We start from the raw sequence: 21,791 nt of genomic DNA on the forward strand, positions 1-21,791 counted from the left end.
TTCTTGCTATGAAAGTTACTTTTTTCTTTTGACCGGAATTAACTTTCCTTTGACTAACTTTCCGTATGATTGCCAAACATGGGAAAATAAGGAAAATGGTTTCCAGGAATTTGTTTTCCTGGAAACAAATAAGGCAGAAGTCAAATTCTCGATTAATAAAATATTAAAGAATGAAATTCGAAAAGAAAGTTTCAATAAAAAAGGGATCTAAAACAAAACAAATAACAATTAAGAAAATAAAGGACCAAATTTAAAATAAAAATAAAATGAAATAAAATAAAATGTTGAGGGATGAAATAGAAAAACAAATTCAATTAAGAAAAATAGAAAAATAGCAATCAAAAGAATATCATTTGTGTGAGTGGCATGTTACTTTGAGATTTAAAAAAATCTCAATTCTATGATTTAAAATAGAACAAGCAGAAATAAAAAGAACATAGACTAAATCTAAAAAGGAAATTGAGGAGGAGTTGCTTTTAAACTTTGCAGATCCATGCACAAAAATCAAGGAGAAAAGAGAAAAGAAAAAAAAAAGTCATCGGTGCCATACCAGAAGGGCATTAGTCATACACGTAGTCGAATGATGGAGGAGCTGTTGTGAAGATTCAAATGTTGCCACTTAAACTATCATTTGACCACTGAAAAACATAACACACGTAGTCCGAATAACACGAATGTGGGGCATTCACATGAACATCATGCATCATTAGCTTTTTAATATTAAATAATATTTTATATATGCTAAAATGTCAAATTGCTCATGATCAACTCGATAATAATAATTAAAAAAACCATAATGAAAAAATTAAAGAGCTCTTGGATGCAAGCTTAAGATAATTTGAATTCAAAGATAATGTAATCATTTTACTTCGCTAATTAAAAAAAAAAAAACAAAGCAACCCTTGTAAACTAGTTTTATTTTATTTATTTTGTTTTAAAAGGTATTTTAGTTATCTCACTTTATAAAAAAAACAAAATTACCTTATTACCTTTATTATCAAAATCTTTTTTATTAAGATGGACAAATTAGTAATTTCACTGTTTCAATCTACAATGCCAATAAATCTAGAGTTACAATAAAACCTCCTTCCCTTTTTTTTTAATAATCATATCTATACAATAATTTAAATTTTATTATTATTATTGAAGAAAAATCATTATATAAGTAGATAAATAAATGAAACATTTAATAATTTTTTAGGTAACAAAACTTTAATAAATAAATTAAAAAAAAAACACACACACACTCTGGATCCGGTTTGTTTTAAATCCCGGGCCAAGTTGATTTTAATAGGTTAGGTTTTGGCTTTGTCGAGTAGTCGGCATTAATCTTCTGGAGAAACAGAATAGAGAGAGATTAAAATCCAATAAAAAAGCAAATTATCGACCATGACTGGTAATTTCCTTTGATTTTCTTAATGGGTTTTTTTGAATATATTGTTTATGATTAGATATATTGGTTGGTTGATAATCAGTTCCTTCCCAGTAGAGAAGAAGTGTTGCGTTGGGCTGCAGCAATGGGGCATGTTTATATCTATGTGTTAAGAACTGATTGATTGAATGAAATGAATTGGCAGACTATGGACAGGAGCAGGAGATGGAAATCGAAGCATTGGAAGCCATACTTATGGATGAGTTCAAAGGTACTTTCTTTCTTTCTTTCTTTCTTTTTTGGTTTTTCCCAAGGAAACAAACTAATGATATGCAATGACAGAAGTTCATTCTAGCGAGAGTGGCTTAAACACTTCTAATCGTTGCTTCCTAATAACAATATCTCCACAGGTTGGTTGGTTTGTTCTTACTTTACATACATTCTATCAGATTGGATCTCTCTTCAAGTTTTTTTTTTTTTTTTGTATATTAGCACTGGCTGGAAAATATTAATTTGCTTGTTTTTCTTCATATGTAATTACTTTGCTCTGTGGTCAACAGGATGATGACACGGATGAGTCTACTGACATTCCAGGTTATTCTCTTTATTTTGGTGCGATAAACATGTTTTGATTTTTGCTAGATCAGTAGAATGAATTATCCCAGCATCCTACAGAATTTAAGAAACTTCCATAGCCATCTTGTTAAATTCAACTTCATGTTTGGCTTTTAGGACTGTTTTGGTGGGTGCCCTCCTTTGATCAGACTTGAGTATTTATTTATTAAGTTCTTTCCCATTTCCTTTGCAGTTCAGCTAGGTCTAGTTTTCTCCCACACTGAAAAGTATCCGGATGAACCTCCACTTTTGAACGTGAAGAGGTTAGTATGTACATGTTGCAGACATTCCTATGTGGAGGTGTTCCTTTCATGATCTAGTGTTCTCTATCTCTATTTAAAATTAAAATGTATTACTTAAAAGAAAATTACTTTTTTTTGTCTGTGGAGCTCAACTTTGCTCTCGGTGTGCTTTCCTTGATTTGTTAAATGCTTCTCAAATACCACACAAACATGTAACAGAAAAGGACCGCTGTTTTCCTAGCCACCTTCTTCCGAACTCCGATTGAATTGAAAGATTAAAAAAGAAGAAAGAGGCAAATAAGAGAGGGAGGAGGTGAAGACATTAGAGGCACACCTGCCTTGGACCCAGATTATAATGTTTATAGTTTGCCATCAAGGTTCTGAGCAAATAACAAGATTGCATGAGTATTCATGGACATTCATGGAGTCTCCATTGTTCTGTTAAGTTCGAAATCCTGTATAGGAAAGTTTATAATCAATATCAAGACTGACTTGGACCTAGAAAATAAACCTCTGATTCATAAAACCCTTAGAAAATTGACTGAAGTGCCAAAATACAGAAGGAAATTGTGGTTGCAGAATTACCAAAACTTGAAACAATAAGATAATTTGACCATGAATCAGTAAGGTACATTATTGAAAGAGTATTCATGATGCCTCACGCGCACCACTCACAAATCACAAGGAGAAGCTGCATTTACCTATCTGAAAATTGTAAGAAAAATTAGCCTCCCTTTTCCATGGTTGCATCAACTTTTTTACATGTCTGTGCTACATTGTTGCTTCCACTGCTGCACTGTCATCTCCAAAATATAGTTACAACCTGCAGCTCGTAAAAACGCTGTCAGTGAGAGTGGTACAGCAACCAGCTTACCTGCTTCAAAAGTGACTAGATATACAGTTATTGCTTGCTCCTGGTTTCTTCTTCTGTAGAGTCTCTATATCAACCTTGATATTTCTCTATGATGACAACGCAACGGAAATTCTTTGCAAATTCATTGTGGCTTGTGCATAGATTTTTATTAAAATGCTATGTTCATGAAACCGTAAAATTTTTAAACTTAATTTTCATGAAACAGAAATTCCTTGGTGTTTTGCAAGTATACTGCTTTTCTTTCCTTTTTATCACATTTATTTTCATTATTTTTATTATAAGCACTGACAGGACATCAAGCCGTAGAGGTAGCCAGCCTGCACTAAGTGCTATTTCGCAAGTATTCTTTCCACTCATCAAAAAAGCCTGACCTACAAAAATATAATGCTCATAGAAAGGTTGTTGAGTTCTTGTCTGTATGCTAAACGTTCAAATGCACTCAGAAATTGTTTAAACCACCTATCCTGCTAAAGTCAGTTGATGGGCTGTGTGGTGCAAGGGCTGGGTGATACTTAAGTAACATGGATCAAAATTACTACTGTCAAGTGATAAAAGTATGAACTATAATCGAACTATTATATAGATGAACCCTGTCTAGAGACATCTGATTGTTGTTCCTCTCTGTTCCAGCATACGAGGTATCCAAGCAGATGATCTTAAAACTTTGAAGGAAAAGCTTGAGCAAGAGGTAATTACTTGAACTCAATATTTTTATTTTTTACTGTACCTTTTAAGAATGAAGTCAAGCTAGGTATCATACTTCTGATAGAGCTGTGTCTAACAATTTCTTATGCCTGGAAATGCTGAGGAATGTTAATGCACTCTATTCATGATGTGTTACTTGGGACAATGATGGGTAAATACAACAGAAAAATCCTCAAAAACCACTTAAGAAGAGCAAGAACTGAGATGGAACGGGCCACTGTGAAAGTGTAAATTCTGTAGTGCAGCAAAATATTCAATCCTCTAAATGAGCTGTTTATTTTTGTTTGGTAAAATATGTGTATACTGTAAAGTGAATACACAATTCAGGAAACTGTGAGGTTATGCTAATAATTTGACTTGATAATATGCTTCACAGGCATCTGAAAATCTTGGTATGGCGATGGTCTACACACTAGTTACGTCTGCTAAAGAGTGGCTGTCTGAAAGATACAGTCAAGATGCCAGCAATGAGGACATTGAAAATGAAGAGGCAGCAAAAGATGATGTATGGATTCCTGTGTTCTGATTTTTTTCTTTTTTGTTGGCAGTATTCTTACTAGATTTAAGTGAAAAACATAATTTAGCATTCCAAGATATGTCCACTAGATCTCAAAACCTTATCATATCACTGTGCATTGATAATTTCAGATGTTTGCCGTTGTCCTTATTTTTATTTTCTTAAGAAGCCACTTCATACCTGTTCATCCATTTACAGGTAATTGTACCACATGGAGAACCTGTTACTGTCGAGACATTTCTGGCTTGGAGAGAGAGATTTGAAGCAGAGTTGGCCCTTGAGCGAGCCAAGTAAGTTCTATTATTTGAACCCTATATTTTAGGGTCAAGGTTCCATTCCATTTTTGTTATTGGGATATGTTTCTTATCCTTGAAATCTTATGGTTGTCCACAGCTTGGAAACAAAATCATGCCATTTTTTGTTCTTGTCATTGTTGTTATTGTGTCATGGTGTTTTTTTAACCCTAAATAAAATTTGTTAGTTGGCATAGCTACCCTTTTGTCATAGGGTATGGAGCGAGTAGATAGGGTTGCCTATTATTTTCATGAGGAGTTGAGAGAATTTAATAATTTCTGTGAGACCTACTACCTTTGACATGGTTTGATTGCAAAACTTAAGTTGCAAATTGATGCTGCAAACTGATAGTTGAACAATTTTAGAACTCGATGGGTCTAAAACAAAACATTACTAATTGAGATATGGTTGCTGCTTCTCATTTTGCTTTTCTGTTAATGTTCATTTTGAAAACAATTGGAGAGAGGAAGGTGGGTCAAACCTTGAAGAAGTTGGCATCATTTGCTACTTTTAGGAGGTACCGTTCAAAATATTTTTTGTTGTTCTCATGAGCAAGAGAATTGTGACTTCATGCTAAGCAAAAGATTAATCATACAGTAGACTCATCATGCATTAGTATGGAAAACCCACCTATAGGTTCTATTAGCTTATATAAAGAACAGAAGAGAAAAGAAGAGAAATAAAGGTGCTTGTTCATTGGAGTTTGCCAAGACAAGTTGTGGGACTTCAACGAGAACAGGTTTCATTTCGAATGCACTACAAGAGTGAAGTGGTTAGTTCATCTCATTGAAGAAGCCTTCTTTTATGTTCATACTATTCCCTAGAGGTTTCATGAAATTACAAGCACTGCCCAAAGCTTGAATGTTTGATAGATGACCCCTTCTATGTTTCAGATATGCAACAGAAACTGCGTTTTATACCCAAAATGACCTTTAAAATTACTCTATCTAATGGTAAGAGCATTTTGGTATAAAAGGTGATTTGTGTAATATTTTCTTGAATGGGGAGTATTTACATGTTATTTTATTTTGTCATTTTTCTTAATAGCTTGCTACTTGGTTTAAATCACAAACAATCTAGAATTTCTTATTCCAAGTGATATTCTCCATGTTATGGGCAATATATAGTTGAGTCATTTGTTTCGTAGATGTCTTTTTATGTTTTATATAGTAAGCATGTGATGCTGCTGTGTAAGGAAAAAGTGGATACGCAGTTTCAGATGATTTTCTTCTACATTTCACCTCACAAATAACCATGTGCTGCATTTTATGAAACTCTTTTTCTTAGATTATAATCATATCACTGGAATAATTCTTTGTTCAGTCATTAATTCATGACTAATGGCTGGGACCATTTTTCAGGTTGATGCCTGAGTCTGCTCTCACAGCTCCGAAGGAGAAGAAGCTTACAGGCAGACTGTGGTATGAAAGTGGAAAAGCGGTATGCTACCCCCAACTCGTCCTCCCTCTCATAAAGTGGATGCATAATTCAATTTCCCATGTTAAGATTTGATGGTATTCCCAAAATGTGCACTTAATAGACTGCTCTAAACTGTAGCATCTAAAGTATCTAGCATCTCTGATGATGTATGGTTTCTCAGTGGCTGAGCTGTAGCAGTCATCCTGTTCACTAATATTGCTTTGCTACCTGCGTTAGAGATGATATCCCATTTGCTCAATTTCAACTAATGATAGAATGATGTTTAATCAAGTTTGAAATGGATGATTAAATAACATTATTCTTTTTCCCCCAGTGCTAGCCCTTGGCTGGTGAAATTTTATTTCAGGTCATGAAATATAAATCAAGATGAACCATCAATGCTCTTAGACGTCATTAATTCATCCTTTCATTGAGCAGGCTATTTCACTTGATTAAAGGCATTTTATTAACATTTGAGATCAACTCTGATTTATATTGCTAGCACTGGGATGGCTATTGATTGTCATTTTTACTGGCCATTCCAAATCACAGACCCAATTCCATAAGATAAAAGGAATGTAGTTTCTCAAAAATAATTTGAATTCTCTCATGCATCTTTTGCTGGCATATATCAATAGCAAGTTGGGTTCCACTCTAGATGTCTATCATAGAGATGGCTTGATGTTTAGATAGAAATTGCATTCTAATTTCTAACTGAACCTCTTTTATGCTAGAAGGTAAATAACATGTTGAGTCCCTTTTGCAGAAAGGTGCTATAGCAGTCAATGAAGGATCTGACGTGGAAGACGAGGAAGAAATTGATTTTGATGACGATGATTTTGAAGGTGATTCTTTATCTTCCTAGTCTACTATTCATAGTTTTGGCATTTTATAGGCATGGAGATTTTAGTTGGTAACTTGAATTTCAATGTCGGAACTTAATCATATGCATCCTGTTGAACTTTGTCCTTTCTTTATTTAATGGCAGATGATGAAGAAGATATGCTCGAGCACTATCTGGCGGAGAAATCTGACTCTTCTCACTCTTCAAGGAAAGCTGCTTAAATAAAAGTATTTGGTGTTGTAATATAGGTTATTGAAGGCAAAGTGTGTATGAGCAATAAATTTTTGGGCGTTGTCCTACACGTATTTATCTCCTTTTCCCCTATGTATTTAATGAGTGAGGAAGAGGGATGTGTAGATCAGAGTGATTTCCTTTTGTTCATGTGAGGGGTTACTGGAGATGTAATTCAGAATTTAGAACAAGTTGGGAAAAATCTAGCACGTTAATCGAAGTGCTCTATTTGCTAAGTTAATCCATTATCACTACTGTGGCAGTGTTTGGTTAAGAGGTTACGTCTGTGTTTTAAACAAAACACAGATGCAAATTGTTTAGTAATTAAAAAAATATCAGTTACTGTTCATGGGTTCTACGGAATGCTATGATTGAAACGCAAGAAAAAAAAAAGCAGCTAGGAGCTACTTCTTGCGCGGCAAAACACTGAACCATGCTTTACTGTTCACGTAAATAGTAGAAAGAGAAGCTTTTGAATGTAGAGATTTCTATGATGGTTATGCTTTTCGTAGTAAGTCCAAATTAGTTGATGCCATTGTTTTTTTATGAATCTTATGATATTTTTATATTAAATAAGTATGATAATAACGTCTTATTACTGTTTTAGAAAAAATTATGATAGCCTTGGAAAAGAGATATATTTCTCGTATAAAATTTATTTAAAAAATTAATTTATTGTGTATTATTTATAAAAAATATTTTTTAATTTTTAATTCATTTCCAAGAAAATACATAGAGAATAAATAAATAATTTTTAAAATAAAAAGTTATTAATAATTAATTAGTTTTATTATATATAAAAAAAATAATCGATTTTAAATTATAAGTGTGGACCTTTTTGAAATTAGATAGTAATTATGAATAGGTTTTTGTGATATTTAGAATTGTGTTTTTTTTAATTAATTATTTTTTATATTTTTTATCATTTTAATGGAACAATAAAAAACTATCGAATGTAGTGGTGCGCGTCAACCACCACATTATATTTATGAATTTGTTGCAAGTTATGGAAATTATAGTTCTTGTCAGATGAAATATATACATGATGGAATTGTAAATAATTTAATGGAATAATAAAAAATATTTTATATAAAGTATTACTTATTTCATTATGTAATAGCAATAGTTAAATGTATAATATTTCAATTAAAAACTATCAATATTAATATATATGTTTTTTAGTTATTTTATAACTTTAATTTGAAAAGCATTCTTAACCAAACACATTATATTACTTTTTGTTCAATTTCAGTTTTAACCAAACATATATTTTTCTAAATTAACTTCAACTAAAAATATTTTTATAAAACAGTTTTTTTCAAATCATAACCACAACTGTTACCATAATATCAAACACACTCCAGACATTGGTATTGGCAGAAAAACGTGAAAATAAAGTCGGGGAAAGCAGCGACGGCGTGTCATCTCCAGCCTTCCAAACCTCTCACAATTCTCAGTCTCGAGCTCCGGCACATGAAGTAAGGCTTCACCCCAATAAATGGGAACCTATAATGAAGATGCAGATTCGCTTTGGCTGACAAACAGCAAGGATCTGTTCGTTCTCTACTGTTTGAGATGGAGCTCCCATGGAGGAAGGAGAACATCCTTTCTTGCGCCATTAGATACATGTAAATGAGAGCATTTTTCCACTTATCGAGCTGGTAAAAATCTACTCCAGCATGACATAAAATTCATGAATTAACTGTGTTCTTTGGTTCTAAATCCATGTTCAAGTTACTAGTTGAAAAGATCAGAATATAAAGCGAAGGCGTGAACATTTTTCTCAAAGAATAGCAACGATGAATGATTTTATTTCTAATAACAGTATTAGAATATTTCACATGACAGCAACATCTGGATTGATTAATGGGTCCAGATTAGAACACACACCCCTTTGGGCTCTGGCGCCCTTCTATTATACCACCACTAGAACTAATTTTTACAATAAATATGTTGTAATAAACCCCCCGCCAATTATCATTTTGTGTCTCAGTTGATATTACACGAGTCGAGATACAGATCTTGGACCTTCCCTGGCATTAAAGATCCGCATGACGTTGCCGATAATATGATCACTTCTTTATGCCAAGGAGTGCCGCCTTCAGAGATCATATAACTTTAGTGAAGCATGTGAATTATATGTTATCCTTGACTTCTATACGCATCCTTGATCAGACATAGCTTGAGCAATGGTTAGAAAAGCAGAGATGACAGCTCCGTGCACCAACGCCCTGAGAAGAACAAAAGATGAAAAGGCAGATAAGGAAAATAATATATCTCTCGTGTTACAGGCTCAAAATAATTTCATGTATCGCATCATTTTGGCCTTTGGTAGTCTGTAGAATCTCCCTACAACGAAACTAACAAAACCAAAACACTGATGCGTGTAAACTAATTTCAGTGAATAGGTTTTTTAAACCTATCACTTGTTACACTAATGAAGTCACTAGACGTGTTCTCAATTCATGAATTTGTGGACTGTAAACAACATCATGAAACCTTCACGGTTTCGACTTTTGAAGAGCAGGAATTCAAAAAATGCTCGTAGTAGATTGAACCAAGTCACCAAACCATCAGCTCTTCTAACTGTAGCGTCCCAAAACTGTCAACTTCTTTGTTAGATTTAGACTCTCAAGGACAACATCTCAATAACTAGTTTCTGATACATAGCACACCATGTGATAACATCATATAGTAAGAAACAAAAATCAAAAACTCCTTGCATAATAATATAAATCGTGAAACGTGAGCGCTCTCAAGATGCTCTACATAAGAATTTTCAGACACTCATTCCCCCAACTGCTTGCTATGGGTCGCTTGGATCACACATAAAAGACAAAATTTTAGACATGATAATGCCAGTAGGAAGACACTTACTCAGGACTCTCCTTTTGGTAGCCAAAATCGTTTGCTGCTTTCAGGGCTCTTTGGTAGATCTGTTTCATTGCTTCCTACCATTAGGAGGAGTAATAGGAAAATCCACATAAAATATGTCAATAAAAAGAAAATCCAACCAAACTAAAATGTATAATGTTCATCAAGTATATTTTCATCAGTCATCAGAAAGTAGAATATAGGAATGAAGTACAACTAACAACCCACAAGGAGCAGATCCACCTACTGAACCCCAACACAGACCTAAACACTAGTCATTATGTGGTACTGTAGCGAGAAGGGTCCCATATGAACACTTCAGGCCACTTCAAACATTATAATCTAATTTGCAGTCTGGACCAGAAATAATATTTTACAACTTTGAGTTGATTACTTTGGAGTCATTTTAGAAGGAAATCTGAAGGAGGTGGTTCTTGCAAGCAGATGACATAATAGCTTCTCAGTTTGAGCACAAAGCTCCAATCTCCAACTTTGAAAAAACAAAAATACCCATTCCAGCTAGAAAATATTCAAAACAACATGAAAAAATATAAAAGCAAAATAGCCTTACCTGCAATTTAGATTCAAAGTCCTCAGGTGACCAGTTCAGCAAATTGCACTCATGGTTTAACTCAAGCTCCCCAGCAACAACCTGCACCCAGGTGTATTACTGATTTAGCACATATAAATGGGCTGAATAAAATTGTGAAGACTCAAACCCATCTTGCATAAACAACAATGATAAATTGACCAGTCTTATCAATACACCTTCAACTTTCTAACATAGATTGCAAGTGCAACACAGCTTTGAGACCATATTTGGCCAAAGCTACTCTTGACGAAACTAGTCAACCCTATTTCAACAAATAACAAAACCTGGCTCACGGCAACCTTTTGTGGGACAAAAGTCCAAAGAGGTCCTACATCAAGCCCTGATCTTTAAAGAAGTTGAAACTATAACAATTATTCAAGTTTCAATGATTTTTGACTCCTAAGCCCCTGGACTTCTACAATCTTTTGAATAGTAGCAGTACCTACCACATACAAAAAAATAAAGGAAACAAGCCCACTTCATAATCATGATAAGATGCATTTCTTTTCTAAAGGTATGCTTGGTATTCATCCCCATAGCATGGGCGGAGTCATAATATGTCAAACAAAATTCATGACATTGTTCAACGTGTATTGAATATTTATCGTGCACAAGTTAACTGGAACAACTTACCCCTCCAGCACCAGCTGCTATAGCAGGAGCAATGAGAACATTGGCTTTTTTGAAAACATCAACAGCTTCAGGAGTACAGGGCATGTTTGAACCTAAGAGACAGAGAATATTGCAGAGTCCCTATCAATTGATGTGAAAGTTGAAAGTCATGAAGGAGGAAATATTAATGCCTAAAGGGATTACGCTGGGAACTCCTACCTTCAACGAGGATACGACAGCCTGAATTAACCAGACTCATGGCATCAGATTGATCGATTTCATTCTGGTAACCACAAGGAAATGCAACATCACACCTTTCACTCCAAGGTTTTGCTTCGTCATAGTACTTAGAACGAGCATAAGTCTTTGAGTAGTCTCTGTAGATTCCACATTTATAATAACACCATAAAATGTCAACAAATCAACTAAGCAACAAGATTAATGGTGACTAAGGAAAACACACCTCAAACTTCTCTGCTGCGCTTTGATATCTCTGAGAAAAGATATTTTCACATAATCAAATCCATCCTCATCCACCAAATATCCCTTTGAATCTGTCCAATATTTTGATACATGTTACAAGAGTAGCTACTCAAATAATCCTCTGCAGCAAAACCTCAACCGCATTATAGCCATTAACCCCTAAATATCAGAAACACTGAAAGTGGAAGAACCAAATAAACAAAATTGTGACAAGAAATAAAAAGCTTTTTCTGTATTTTTATGTTTTTTTGATAAGATACAAGATAAAAGACCTACAAAACCTTGAAGGCATCACTCCTCTTGCAAGTCTTCTAAAGAAGTTGGAAGAAACACTTTTGAAAGATGCAGTTATGGTCTTATAGAATTGTGAATTGTGATGATCAACATAGCTTGTTCTTGTTGAGGTATTTTGACTTGGGGACTAATTTGACATGCTAGAGCCCATCACTCAATTTGATAGTTTAAAATATTCACCGACGACTAAACGTACCTGATACTGTGATCGGAAGGGCGCCATAAGCAATAAGCTTCTCTAGAACATGCATTGTAATCTTTCCAGAACCACTTACAGCACATCTGAACGGGAAATTCAGAAATAAATAAATGCTAAAAATTTGCAAAAGCAGCTGAGCGTCAACTAAATGCTTTATTCAGTATATTAAGCAGCTAATAAACCTAATACAGGTGAGAAATATTCAGATATTTGCAAGAATCAAACGCAATCATGTCTCAAACACAATACATCTCACTGCATTATAGCGAATGTAAGAATATATTCCTATGGGCCTATACTCCATTAACTTGAGGGATATTGACATCAACAGTAACAAGTTTTCAGAGTAAGGGAGGAACCTTAGTCCTTTGATTTCTTTATTCATGTCAGCAAGCATAAGCTGCACAAAGAAAACCTGCAAAAGCATGATGAATTTGTTAGATATTAAGATACTTAAACAAGAGTAATACAGTGAGTTCATTAAACTCACTAAGAAGACAATTATAAAGTAAACCAGAGAATAAATAATTTCACACACAGGAAACAATCTCAAACTATGGCAAAACAGAGAATAAAGACTGTTCACACATGGAAGCACACAGCTATAAATCACAAAACTTAAAAACATGTGCACGTGTAGTATCTAAGAGTTTGATAGGAGAATCATTACCAACCCATAGCCAGTAGCTTCAGTTCGAAGGCTAGAGCCAGACCAAAATATCCTTGGCCCTGTAAAACTTCCCTGCATGAGTTAGGCATGAATATGAAGGAAAAGATAAGTCTCTTTCCATGATGAATACTGACAAAACAATAAATTTGAAGCACTTATAATGTAAAATGGAAGGTGTTAGAGAACAATATAAATCATATCTTGAGACTTTACCTAATTCCTTAAGCTTTTGAGCTGAGATGGTTCTTTGATATAGTATTGGAGTCTTGATGACCAAACGGTCATGAGTTCGAATCTCACCACATCCCTTCTCTTTTCTAATTAAAAATTAATTAATAGCACAAGATAGTGCAGACCCGTGCAAGTTTCAAGCCCAAAAAGCTTTCACTTGAGGGGGTGTATTAGAAAATAATATAAATTATATCTTGGTCACCTAATAGCTTAAAATTTTGAGTTGAGATGGTTCTTTGACAGAAAATACATTAAGGTAAGCCTCACACCCCCAAAAAAAAATGTGGAAAACTTGTGTACAGGGAAGCTGTAGGAAAAAGGCATCTCGCATAATAAAGTTTCAGTATAGTTAGATTATCTAGAACAAGCAACCTTCAGTTCAAGACTGTAAGGCTCACTTTTATCCCAAGAAGAGGCGGTATTATCAATTTGATTTTAAAAGGAGAAAAGACGCCAGTCTAAAAGTAGAAAATGAAGGACTAAGATTTTGAATCAGTTATAATAGATATGGACATGATATAAGATTCTAACAAGAACAATTCTCAGTCCTAGTTCATTGTGAACTAGAGTTCCTAAACAGAGCTATGGGTTAGAGAAATCATTTTTTCCCTATGCACTTACATCTAGTCCTGGTTCAATGAAGTTCTAGAAGGAAAATTTTTTCAATTGAAAGCTCTAGTCTCTCGCTTCTATTTTTTTTCTTTTTCCCTCAATCTTCACAACCTTCTTCACAAGCAAACATGACAATAAAGGGAGAAAAGACATGCACACATTCTGACAATCACAACATTTTAAGTATTCATTAATCTTAAGAGCATCCAATTCAATAACAACAACCAGAGAGTGAGAATGCAACAATCTTCAAAATTTATCTCTCAATGATGCAGTTCTTTACAAGGTAGGATCGTTTTCCTTGCCTTTGCATCTTCAATCAGCCAATGCTACGGAGGCCCTAGCTGATTGGAATGCTCTTTTATTTGTTTCTTGGGTTTCTTTTTCCTTTTCTGGGGGATGCTTTTGTATTCCAGTATTGTTCATTCACTTCTATTTCTTTCTATAAAATAATCTGCTTTATAAAAGAGGGGATAAGCAAGCACTAGAGAAGGAAAAGTAAAAGTACCTGAAAATGACCTGCTAAGCGTCTATATTGTCCAAGTAGATACCCCATTTCTCTCGTACCAACACCCATCTCCTCTGATGGAAGGTCCTAAAAAGTTACAAGATGAAATCAGACCAGTAGAACCATGAGTGAGCAATTAGACATTAGAACAGTTAGAGCAATAAAGTCTTCTTCTACTTGCCTTGTCCGGACCTAGATATCTATAGATCTCATTCATGAAACTTTGGCAGAAGCGCATAATCTGTCAGTGAAGGTTTCATAAGAAACATATTAAAAACTTTCAGAATTTCCGAGAATTACAAATGAAAAAGATTATAAAGTCACTTCCAATGCCACCTCATTGTCAGTTTTTCCTTTTGGATCAAAATCACTTCCACCAGCAGCCCCTCCTAGCCTGTATGGCGATAAGGCATTCTTTAATGTCTGCAGCAAAGTAGAGAGCATGACATAATGTAGCATCTGCATGAGTTTTTCCCTCTTATTATATAGGACAAGTTAGATCAATCCATTTCAGTTTCTAGTGTTCTAAAAAAATATTTTCTGCTTCATGCCCATCAGTTTAGAAGGCAGAAATGTAAAATGCTTGGCAAAGTTTCATCATGAATTTGGGACACAGAACTGCGGAAGATAGTCCACTGAAGACAATAGATACAATGAGTACCTGTCCAAAACCAAGAAACTTGGCAATGCTTAAGTTCATTGATGGGTGGAAACGAATACCACCCCTACATGGACCCAATGCCTGGTTAAAATGCACCCGAAAACCTCGATTGACATGTGTCTCACCCCTGTCATCCACCCAAGGCACTCGAAAAACAAGCATGCGTTCAGGTTCTAATAAGCGTTCCATGATGTTGACGTAACTGAAACAAAGTAAAGTCACTTCATGAGGATACCAGATAACTTTGACTTGAACTCCTTTTCACTTTTGAAGGCTAAAAAAACAAGAAAGAAAATTAGAAATGCTTTGCTATATGGTAACTTACTGAGAATTTTTTGCAATAACTCTGTCTAAAGCATGAACAGCTTCCTGCACTGATTGTATGAACTCAACCTCATGAGGGTCCCTTTTAAGTGCAGCTTCAACAATAGATCCAGCTGTTTTTGACATAAGAGCTTCATTTACGGAACATTGTCATGAAATGGACAAAAGGTATATTTCAGCAAGAAAGATTACGAAAAAGAAAAACCTTATGATAGAATAATGCAGTCACAAGAATGGTTCAATATATATATATATACATCCAACAAAACCACTTGTTAAAATCTTAAAATCCACCCCTGAGAGAAGAAAATCATGGATAAGCAACCAACCTTTTACATAAATGGTTTTATCGACCACAATCTTATCCTTGGAGGCCATCTGCAGACGAAGAGCCTCTTTGTGAAGCAAACTATTGTTATGCTCTTCCAGTGCACTCATCTGCATATTTCTACTGCCTTCATTCCCATATGGATTTCTTCGATGCTTCCTCCCATACTCTCTACAAACAGAGCAAAATATCCTTGCAGTTCCTTCTTTCACATCCACGTATGCCCACTTGTAGGTATCTGCCCATTCCTCTCTCCATCTTTTGACCACCTTTTTCTTCCTCTTTACTGGTTGTGTCTTTGGCACATCTTGTTCTTCGTTTGAAAATTGAGAAGAAGCCATCATATTCTTGACTTCATCATTGTCCTCAGCAGAATGTTCTCGTGGCCGACCACCCATAATAGGAGTGTTAGCAAATGAATGGTCATCATCTCCATGACCAATTTCCAAATCGATCTCCTCTCCAAGCTCTCTGACCACCAAATGATGCCTCTGTGCTTGCTGAATCAAGTTAATATCATCCATCGTGGAATTCATCCTTATCCCCTCAGCTGGTAGCAACATGCAGCATCACAATCTAACCCACGCAGTACTCCTCTATTTTCAGTTACCAATTACCTGTTTAATTCTCAGTAACTGTCATCAAAGATTAAATGAGCTTCCAAAAGATGATGAAAAGGGCAAGATAAAGAACAAAAACAAAAGAACTAAGATTTGATTCTCATAAATCTCATTAGGTGACTTCAGAATACATGAACCCCAACCAATTGCAATTTGATAGAGCCTAAAACTTGCATGCCTCAGTTACATTCAATAAAAAACTCGAGACTTTCTTCTAATGTCAAATTTTTCAGCCAATATAAAAACATCAAACTAGGAACAACACCATCTATTACATCTTAAAAGAATAGCTGAAACAAAGTGACATAAACCTCGTATCTAATCCAATATCAGAAATGCAATTAACGTTGTCATGTCACGATGACACAAATCCATTTTACACAAGCATGTTGTGTCGCAACAATGAAAAGACCTTTGAACCACCCACTAACTTCCATTAGCAAAATTCAGCGTTACCATATAATCAATTACTTCCCAATTTAAAGAACAAAAATACCACAACCAAAAATTGAACTTGGCTTGCTAAAAAAATCAGGCGAGTTTGATTGACCTTTCAATCCTGTTTACTTATCCACCGCTAACTACTGCTACAAAACAAGCAAAAAGGGTACCCATAAACACACTCAAAAACAGAAATTTAACCATTACCATCCTTGATTAGTCAACCAATAAACCATCAAAACTACTCAGACACACAAGTTGTAAGGCCAAATTGAACGGGCTAGAACTTATAAAGCCATAAAGTTGAATTTTTTACCAAACCCATAAGTTAATTTTTGATTTTGAGCAAAACCCAGAAGCCTAAATAGAAAAGAGAAAAGAAAGCACCTGGAGAACAAACGGAATGGCAAGGCAAAGGTGCAGTATAAAAGGAGTTTGGTTCTCTACTTTTGGGCTCTAAAAATTTCAGCTTTTCTTGGGTCACAGTCACAGCAGTGATTAGTGAAGGTGCTGAATGTTAAGAAAGTGAGATCGAGCTGCTTATTGTAAGCGAAGACAAGAATCTGTCTGTCTCTTTCAGACTCTTGTTGATCAGTCTCTCTGTTTAAGACATAATATAGCTAATTAAAAAAAAAAACATTTTTCCCCTTTTCGGTTTGGGGTATTTCTTTTTCCATAAAAACTGATAACCGCAAACTTAATTACCTAGGCGTGTGTTTGGAATTGATGGTGAAATTATTTTTTAAATATTTTTTATTTTAAAATATATTAAAATAATATTTTTTTATTTTTTTAAATAATTTTGAAATTAATGTATTAAAATAATTCAAAACATAAAAAAATAAATCTTTAACAAAAAAAATAATTTAAATTTTTTAAAAATACAAAATGACCCGTATTTTTAAATAACGAGCAAGCAAAATAAGAGTGTGTTTGGTATTACGATAGCTATTGTGGTTGTGGTTTGAAAAAAATTGTTTTATAAAAAATACTTTTAGTTGAGGTTGGTTTGAAAAAATAGATGATTGGTTAAAACTGTGGTTGAAATTGAGGTTGAAGAAAAATTAGTTTAATGTGTTTGGTTAAGAATGCTTTTGAAATTGAGGTTATAAAATAATTTAAAAATATATATATTAATATTGATGGTTTTAAATTTAAATATTGTAGAATTAACTACTGCTACTATATCATGAAATAAATAATACTTTATATAAAATATTTTTTATTGTTCCATTAAACTATCTATAATTTCATCACGTATGAAATTCATTTGACAAGGACTACAGTTTCAATAGTTTTTTGAGCGTACAACAAAATCAGGTAAAATATCATTATAAACAAAATTGGAAATACGATCAAATTTTGCAAAGGTTACGCTATCATGCGATCTCCTTCTAATTTATACAATGTCATTGAATAATATTAAACACTAATTTTTTTTATTAAACATATTTTAAAAAATTTAAATTTTTTACTGTTCACGTGAACAGTCATGCAAGTAAATAAATTCACTTTACTATTCACATGAACAGTGCAGTGAAAATCACTGCACTGTCAACGTATAACACAAACAAATGTGCAGAGCACACTGTTCACTTTTGTTAAGTGAACAGTCCCGGCAAAGCAGGTATAACTTGCTTCTCCCCTACCTGCGTTTTTATGCGATTTTTAGTGGGTCCCATCAACTAAAAACACTGCTTTTCACTTTAACCAAACAGCATAGTGGTTTATTCAAAACGTAACTGCTGCCGCGTAAACAAACACAGTCTAAGTTTATCCAATAAGAAAATTTTATACAAAGAAACTCTGTATTTTAAAGTTGATTTTAAGATTTAGATAATTCGTTGTATCAATAAAATCATTAAAAACAAATTTTGATTTTTTTAACTTGACAATACATAATTTTTTCTAAGGTCATTCCATATTTTTTTTAGACATAAATAATAATTTTTTTTTCTTTTGATGTTTTTATAATGATAAAAATAATATTTATAAATTGTAGAGTTCATAATTTTAGATTCTACGTATGTCTTTAGTAATATCTTATTAACACCAATAAAGAATCTCTAAGAAATTCAAACAATTCTTGCTATACATGTCTTTGCTCTATTCCCTAAGTTAGTTGTCCACTTTCAGGTCAGAGAATAATCATTAAGAAGAAGTCCAAAACATGTCACTAAGATTTATTGTCGATAATGTAAAGGATGTGGGCAGTTGGTCATATAAATCATGACGATTATAGGTAAAAAAAAAAAAAAATCATACTTTTAAGTCATTGATAACCAATTAGGTGAATAATAGTACATATAAATGAAATTTTTTTAATAAATATTTCATTTGAATGAAAATACTTGATATTTAAAATTAATAATTTTTATGCAAGGTCGGATAGTTTATGATCCACATTCTTAGCTATAAAAGTAAGGAATATAAAACTAATTCATTATTCAATATGTACTTGAAATTAAACAAGCACACGTATATAAATATTTGATTTTATTAAATATATGATTGTATATAATATCTATTTAAAATATTTTTACAAAAAAATTAGACAATTTTCTAATTTTCCCTTTTTAGACGTGAATTACAGAGCGAAATTTAATAATTTGATACTTTGAATAATATCTTTAATTTGTCTTCAAAGCATTATTGAAGAACTTTTATGGGGCATAGGTTTGATTTAATAGAGTTTTATTTTTTACAGGCTTCAAGCGTATATGAAAAAGACTTAAGTACTTTTGAGAGAACTTCCTTTAATAAAAAAGAAATTCAAAGAAGTTCTAAAAAAATAAAATATGGTTGATTATTGAATGTCATATACCAACATTTGCATTCTAAGAATACAAAATCTTAATGTCTTCTTCCACCAAGTTTACTATTATAGTAATATTTGTGAGTTTCTTTTGCATTAAAATATTTCTTTATTCAAATAAAATCTACTTATAATAAAATAGATGAGGTGCATGATGCTAACAAAATTTTTGTTTAGTACTCCACTGAATTTTAAAAATGACATAATTGAGTATTTATTATATATTTGTTTTTTAAAAATATGTATAATTTTATATAAAATTTGATAATTTATAACTACGCTAATTTCCTTGATTTTTAAAACTACTAAATAAATTGAATAAACTCATATAAAAAAATTAAAAATGTAAATATTTGAAGATGTTGTTAAGTTAAAAACTAAAAGGCATTGAACAATGTAAATGCGCCTTGATTCACCGGAGATTTCAATAGTCTATTTTTTTAGTTATTGATTTTTTTCCCTCTTTTTGATTGAGTCCAATCGCTTCTAATTTGTTAACAAATGACAATATTAAATGATAAGGAATTAAAGTGAAAAAATGAAGAAAATAGGTTGTGGTCTCAAAAATTGGCAAGCAAAATTTACTTTGGTACTGATGTTTTTCAAATGATCAATTTCCAGTCCCTTTAGTTTTCTAAATTTTGATTTTGATCCAAAATTTATTTTTCTTGTTTTTCAATCCATTGTTTGAGAGAAGGGAGATGAAGTCACTGGATTTTGATGGTAAAGAGATAAATCATTGTTGACACCAATTATGGTCATGAAAAAAATCATTCTCAATATCAATAAATTTCATTTAATGAGAGGAGTTTCAATGAGGTGTTGTATCAAAATATTGAAACATATTAGAGACTTGCTCACCTTTATAAAAACATATTGAGCTATTTACTCAAAAGTAATTTGTATAAAAATCTAAAAATAGTTATATAATAGAGTTAAATTATCGAAAAAATGATCCATCATACAAATATCAATTAGTTAACTGTATTAATTTAATCATAATCAAAAGACAAAATGCATCCATTATAAATAAATCTTCTCTCTTATATGCAATGGAAAAATACAAACACCAAACCTTTAAAAATGATAAAAACAAGTACAACAAGAGGCTAATGTATTTTCATCGAATAAAAATTAAATAAAAAAATAATTATACATGTTTATATAGCTATATATAGTCCCTTTATGGAATCTTAAAAAACCAAACCAATAACAGCAGTGACGCGGGACAATAAACAAAAGAATTAAAGCCGGGAAAAGAAAGAAGCTTTTAGAGAAGAAGCTGAGAAGAGAAAGCAAAGAAAGAGAAAAAAGGGGATTGGAGATATGCAAAATCTGCAAATTTTCATTAATCATCAAAAGTCCCTTAACATTTAGAAAAATAGGGTATTAATACTAAAACCCTAACTAGAATAAGTGATTGAGCTTATGACCCACTAAGTAAAATACCCAACAATAATTAAATCAAACCCAACAAATAAAGCCAAATTAATAAAACTCAACTAAAAGTTCATATAAATTAAACTCAAAACATAAGTTAAAGCCCAATCTCTCAATTGTTTGGGCTATCCTCCATCGTCTATGATCATTCGCATGCATAAATAATATTTCGGGTTCGGTGTCCCCATCAATTCTCCCAGGGTTGGAAGAACTCGACCCCGTCGAGTATAGGCCAAGGCGACTCCAATAACGCTCTCAAAGATAAAGATCAAGCTGTTGTGATGTCTCTCTGATAATCCAAGTATAGTCTGAATCTGGTCATCGAGCCCATATACCGGGATTTGCTGAAGTTCACCATCCCTGGTAAAAACAACTTGTGCATTCAAAGTAGTATTAATATGTTCCTTTTGTGCCAAAGATATGGATAATGAGGTAGGGGTATCAAAAAGAGCATCAGGGATAGGCTGTATTTTATAAATACTGAGGTCTTTCATGTTAAAAGTAGAGCTAATATCAAAGTTTAATGGCAATTTAATGACATAATTATTTGATTTAATCATTTGCAACACTTTGAATGGTCTAGCACTACTTACTTGCAATTTATGATCGGTTTCCAAAGGACACCGTTCAGGTCTGATCTGTATCATGAAATAATCTCCAACATTAAGTGCATCATGATACTTAAGTAAATCAGCTCGAAATTTGTATTGTTCATTACTTGCTTGAATTTGTTTCTTGATCTCAATATGCAAATTATGAACCCTACATGGTAACGACTCAGCTAACTTAGACATCATATCGTGAGGAGATATGGGAAGGTGTTCTATAGGCTTCTCAGGTTTGTAATTATGAACACTAAATGATTGAGGGTGTGGAATGAGACAAACACTGTTTGAAACCTGTATAGATATGTTATGGACACAATCAAGTAAACTAGGATTATCTTTATCTTCCTCATCACGTGCATGTGGTCA

The 21,791-nt window shown here is 33.2% G+C and overlaps 2 protein-coding genes across 7 annotated transcripts; one reads left to right on the plus strand and one right to left on the minus strand.

The window, feature by feature from the left end:
• The first annotated feature begins 1,230 nt into the window (after positions 1 to 1,230).
• On the plus strand, positions 1,231 to 7,354 carry LOC18094849 (uncharacterized). 2 transcript variants are annotated; one of them, XM_024598581.2, is made up of 11 exons: positions 1,231 to 1,396; positions 1,578 to 1,643; positions 1,718 to 1,782; positions 1,933 to 1,966; positions 2,181 to 2,250; positions 3,734 to 3,791; positions 4,185 to 4,313; positions 4,524 to 4,615; positions 5,981 to 6,059; positions 6,805 to 6,883; positions 7,027 to 7,354. In XM_024598581.2, exons 1-11 carry the CDS (start codon positions 1,390 to 1,392, stop codon positions 7,101 to 7,103), a joined length of 756 nt encoding a protein of 251 aa, XP_024454349.1. In that variant the 5' UTR covers positions 1,231 to 1,389; the 3' UTR covers positions 7,104 to 7,354. The 2 variants fall into 2 exon arrangements, with proteins under 2 accessions (XP_024454349.1, XP_006369285.1); XM_006369223.3 differs by having other exon boundaries at positions 1,232 to 1,396; positions 1,715 to 1,782.
• A 1,536-nt stretch (positions 7,355 to 8,890) lies between these two features.
• On the minus strand, positions 8,891 to 17,189 carry LOC18094850 (uncharacterized). 5 transcript variants are annotated; one of them, XM_052445713.1, is made up of 16 exons: positions 16,950 to 17,189; positions 15,503 to 16,136; positions 15,175 to 15,304; positions 14,850 to 15,051; positions 14,525 to 14,647; positions 14,370 to 14,429; positions 14,189 to 14,275; positions 12,838 to 12,909; positions 12,527 to 12,582; positions 12,165 to 12,250; positions 11,655 to 11,745; positions 11,411 to 11,568; positions 11,213 to 11,304; positions 10,559 to 10,639; positions 9,991 to 10,049; positions 8,891 to 9,344 (listed from the first exon to the last, which is right to left on the minus strand). In XM_052445713.1, the coding sequence occupies exons 2-16, from the start codon at positions 16,062 to 16,064 to the stop codon at positions 9,269 to 9,271; spliced, it is 1,935 nt and encodes a 644-aa protein (XP_052301673.1). In that variant the 5' UTR covers positions 16,065 to 16,136; positions 16,950 to 17,189; the 3' UTR covers positions 8,891 to 9,268. The 5 variants fall into 5 exon arrangements, with proteins under 5 accessions (XP_052301673.1, XP_052301677.1, XP_052301671.1 ...); XM_052445717.1 differs by having other exon boundaries at positions 9,991 to 10,064; positions 15,175 to 15,286; positions 16,950 to 17,188; XM_052445711.1 differs by having other exon boundaries at positions 9,991 to 10,064; positions 16,950 to 17,187.
• Positions 17,190 to 21,791: the final 4,602 nt, after the last annotated feature.

This window comes from Populus trichocarpa, chromosome 1, assembly GCF_000002775.5.
Source record: "Populus trichocarpa isolate Nisqually-1 chromosome 1, P.trichocarpa_v4.1, whole genome shotgun sequence".
In the NCBI taxonomy this organism is placed as follows: Eukaryota; Viridiplantae; Streptophyta; class Magnoliopsida; order Malpighiales; family Salicaceae; genus Populus; species Populus trichocarpa.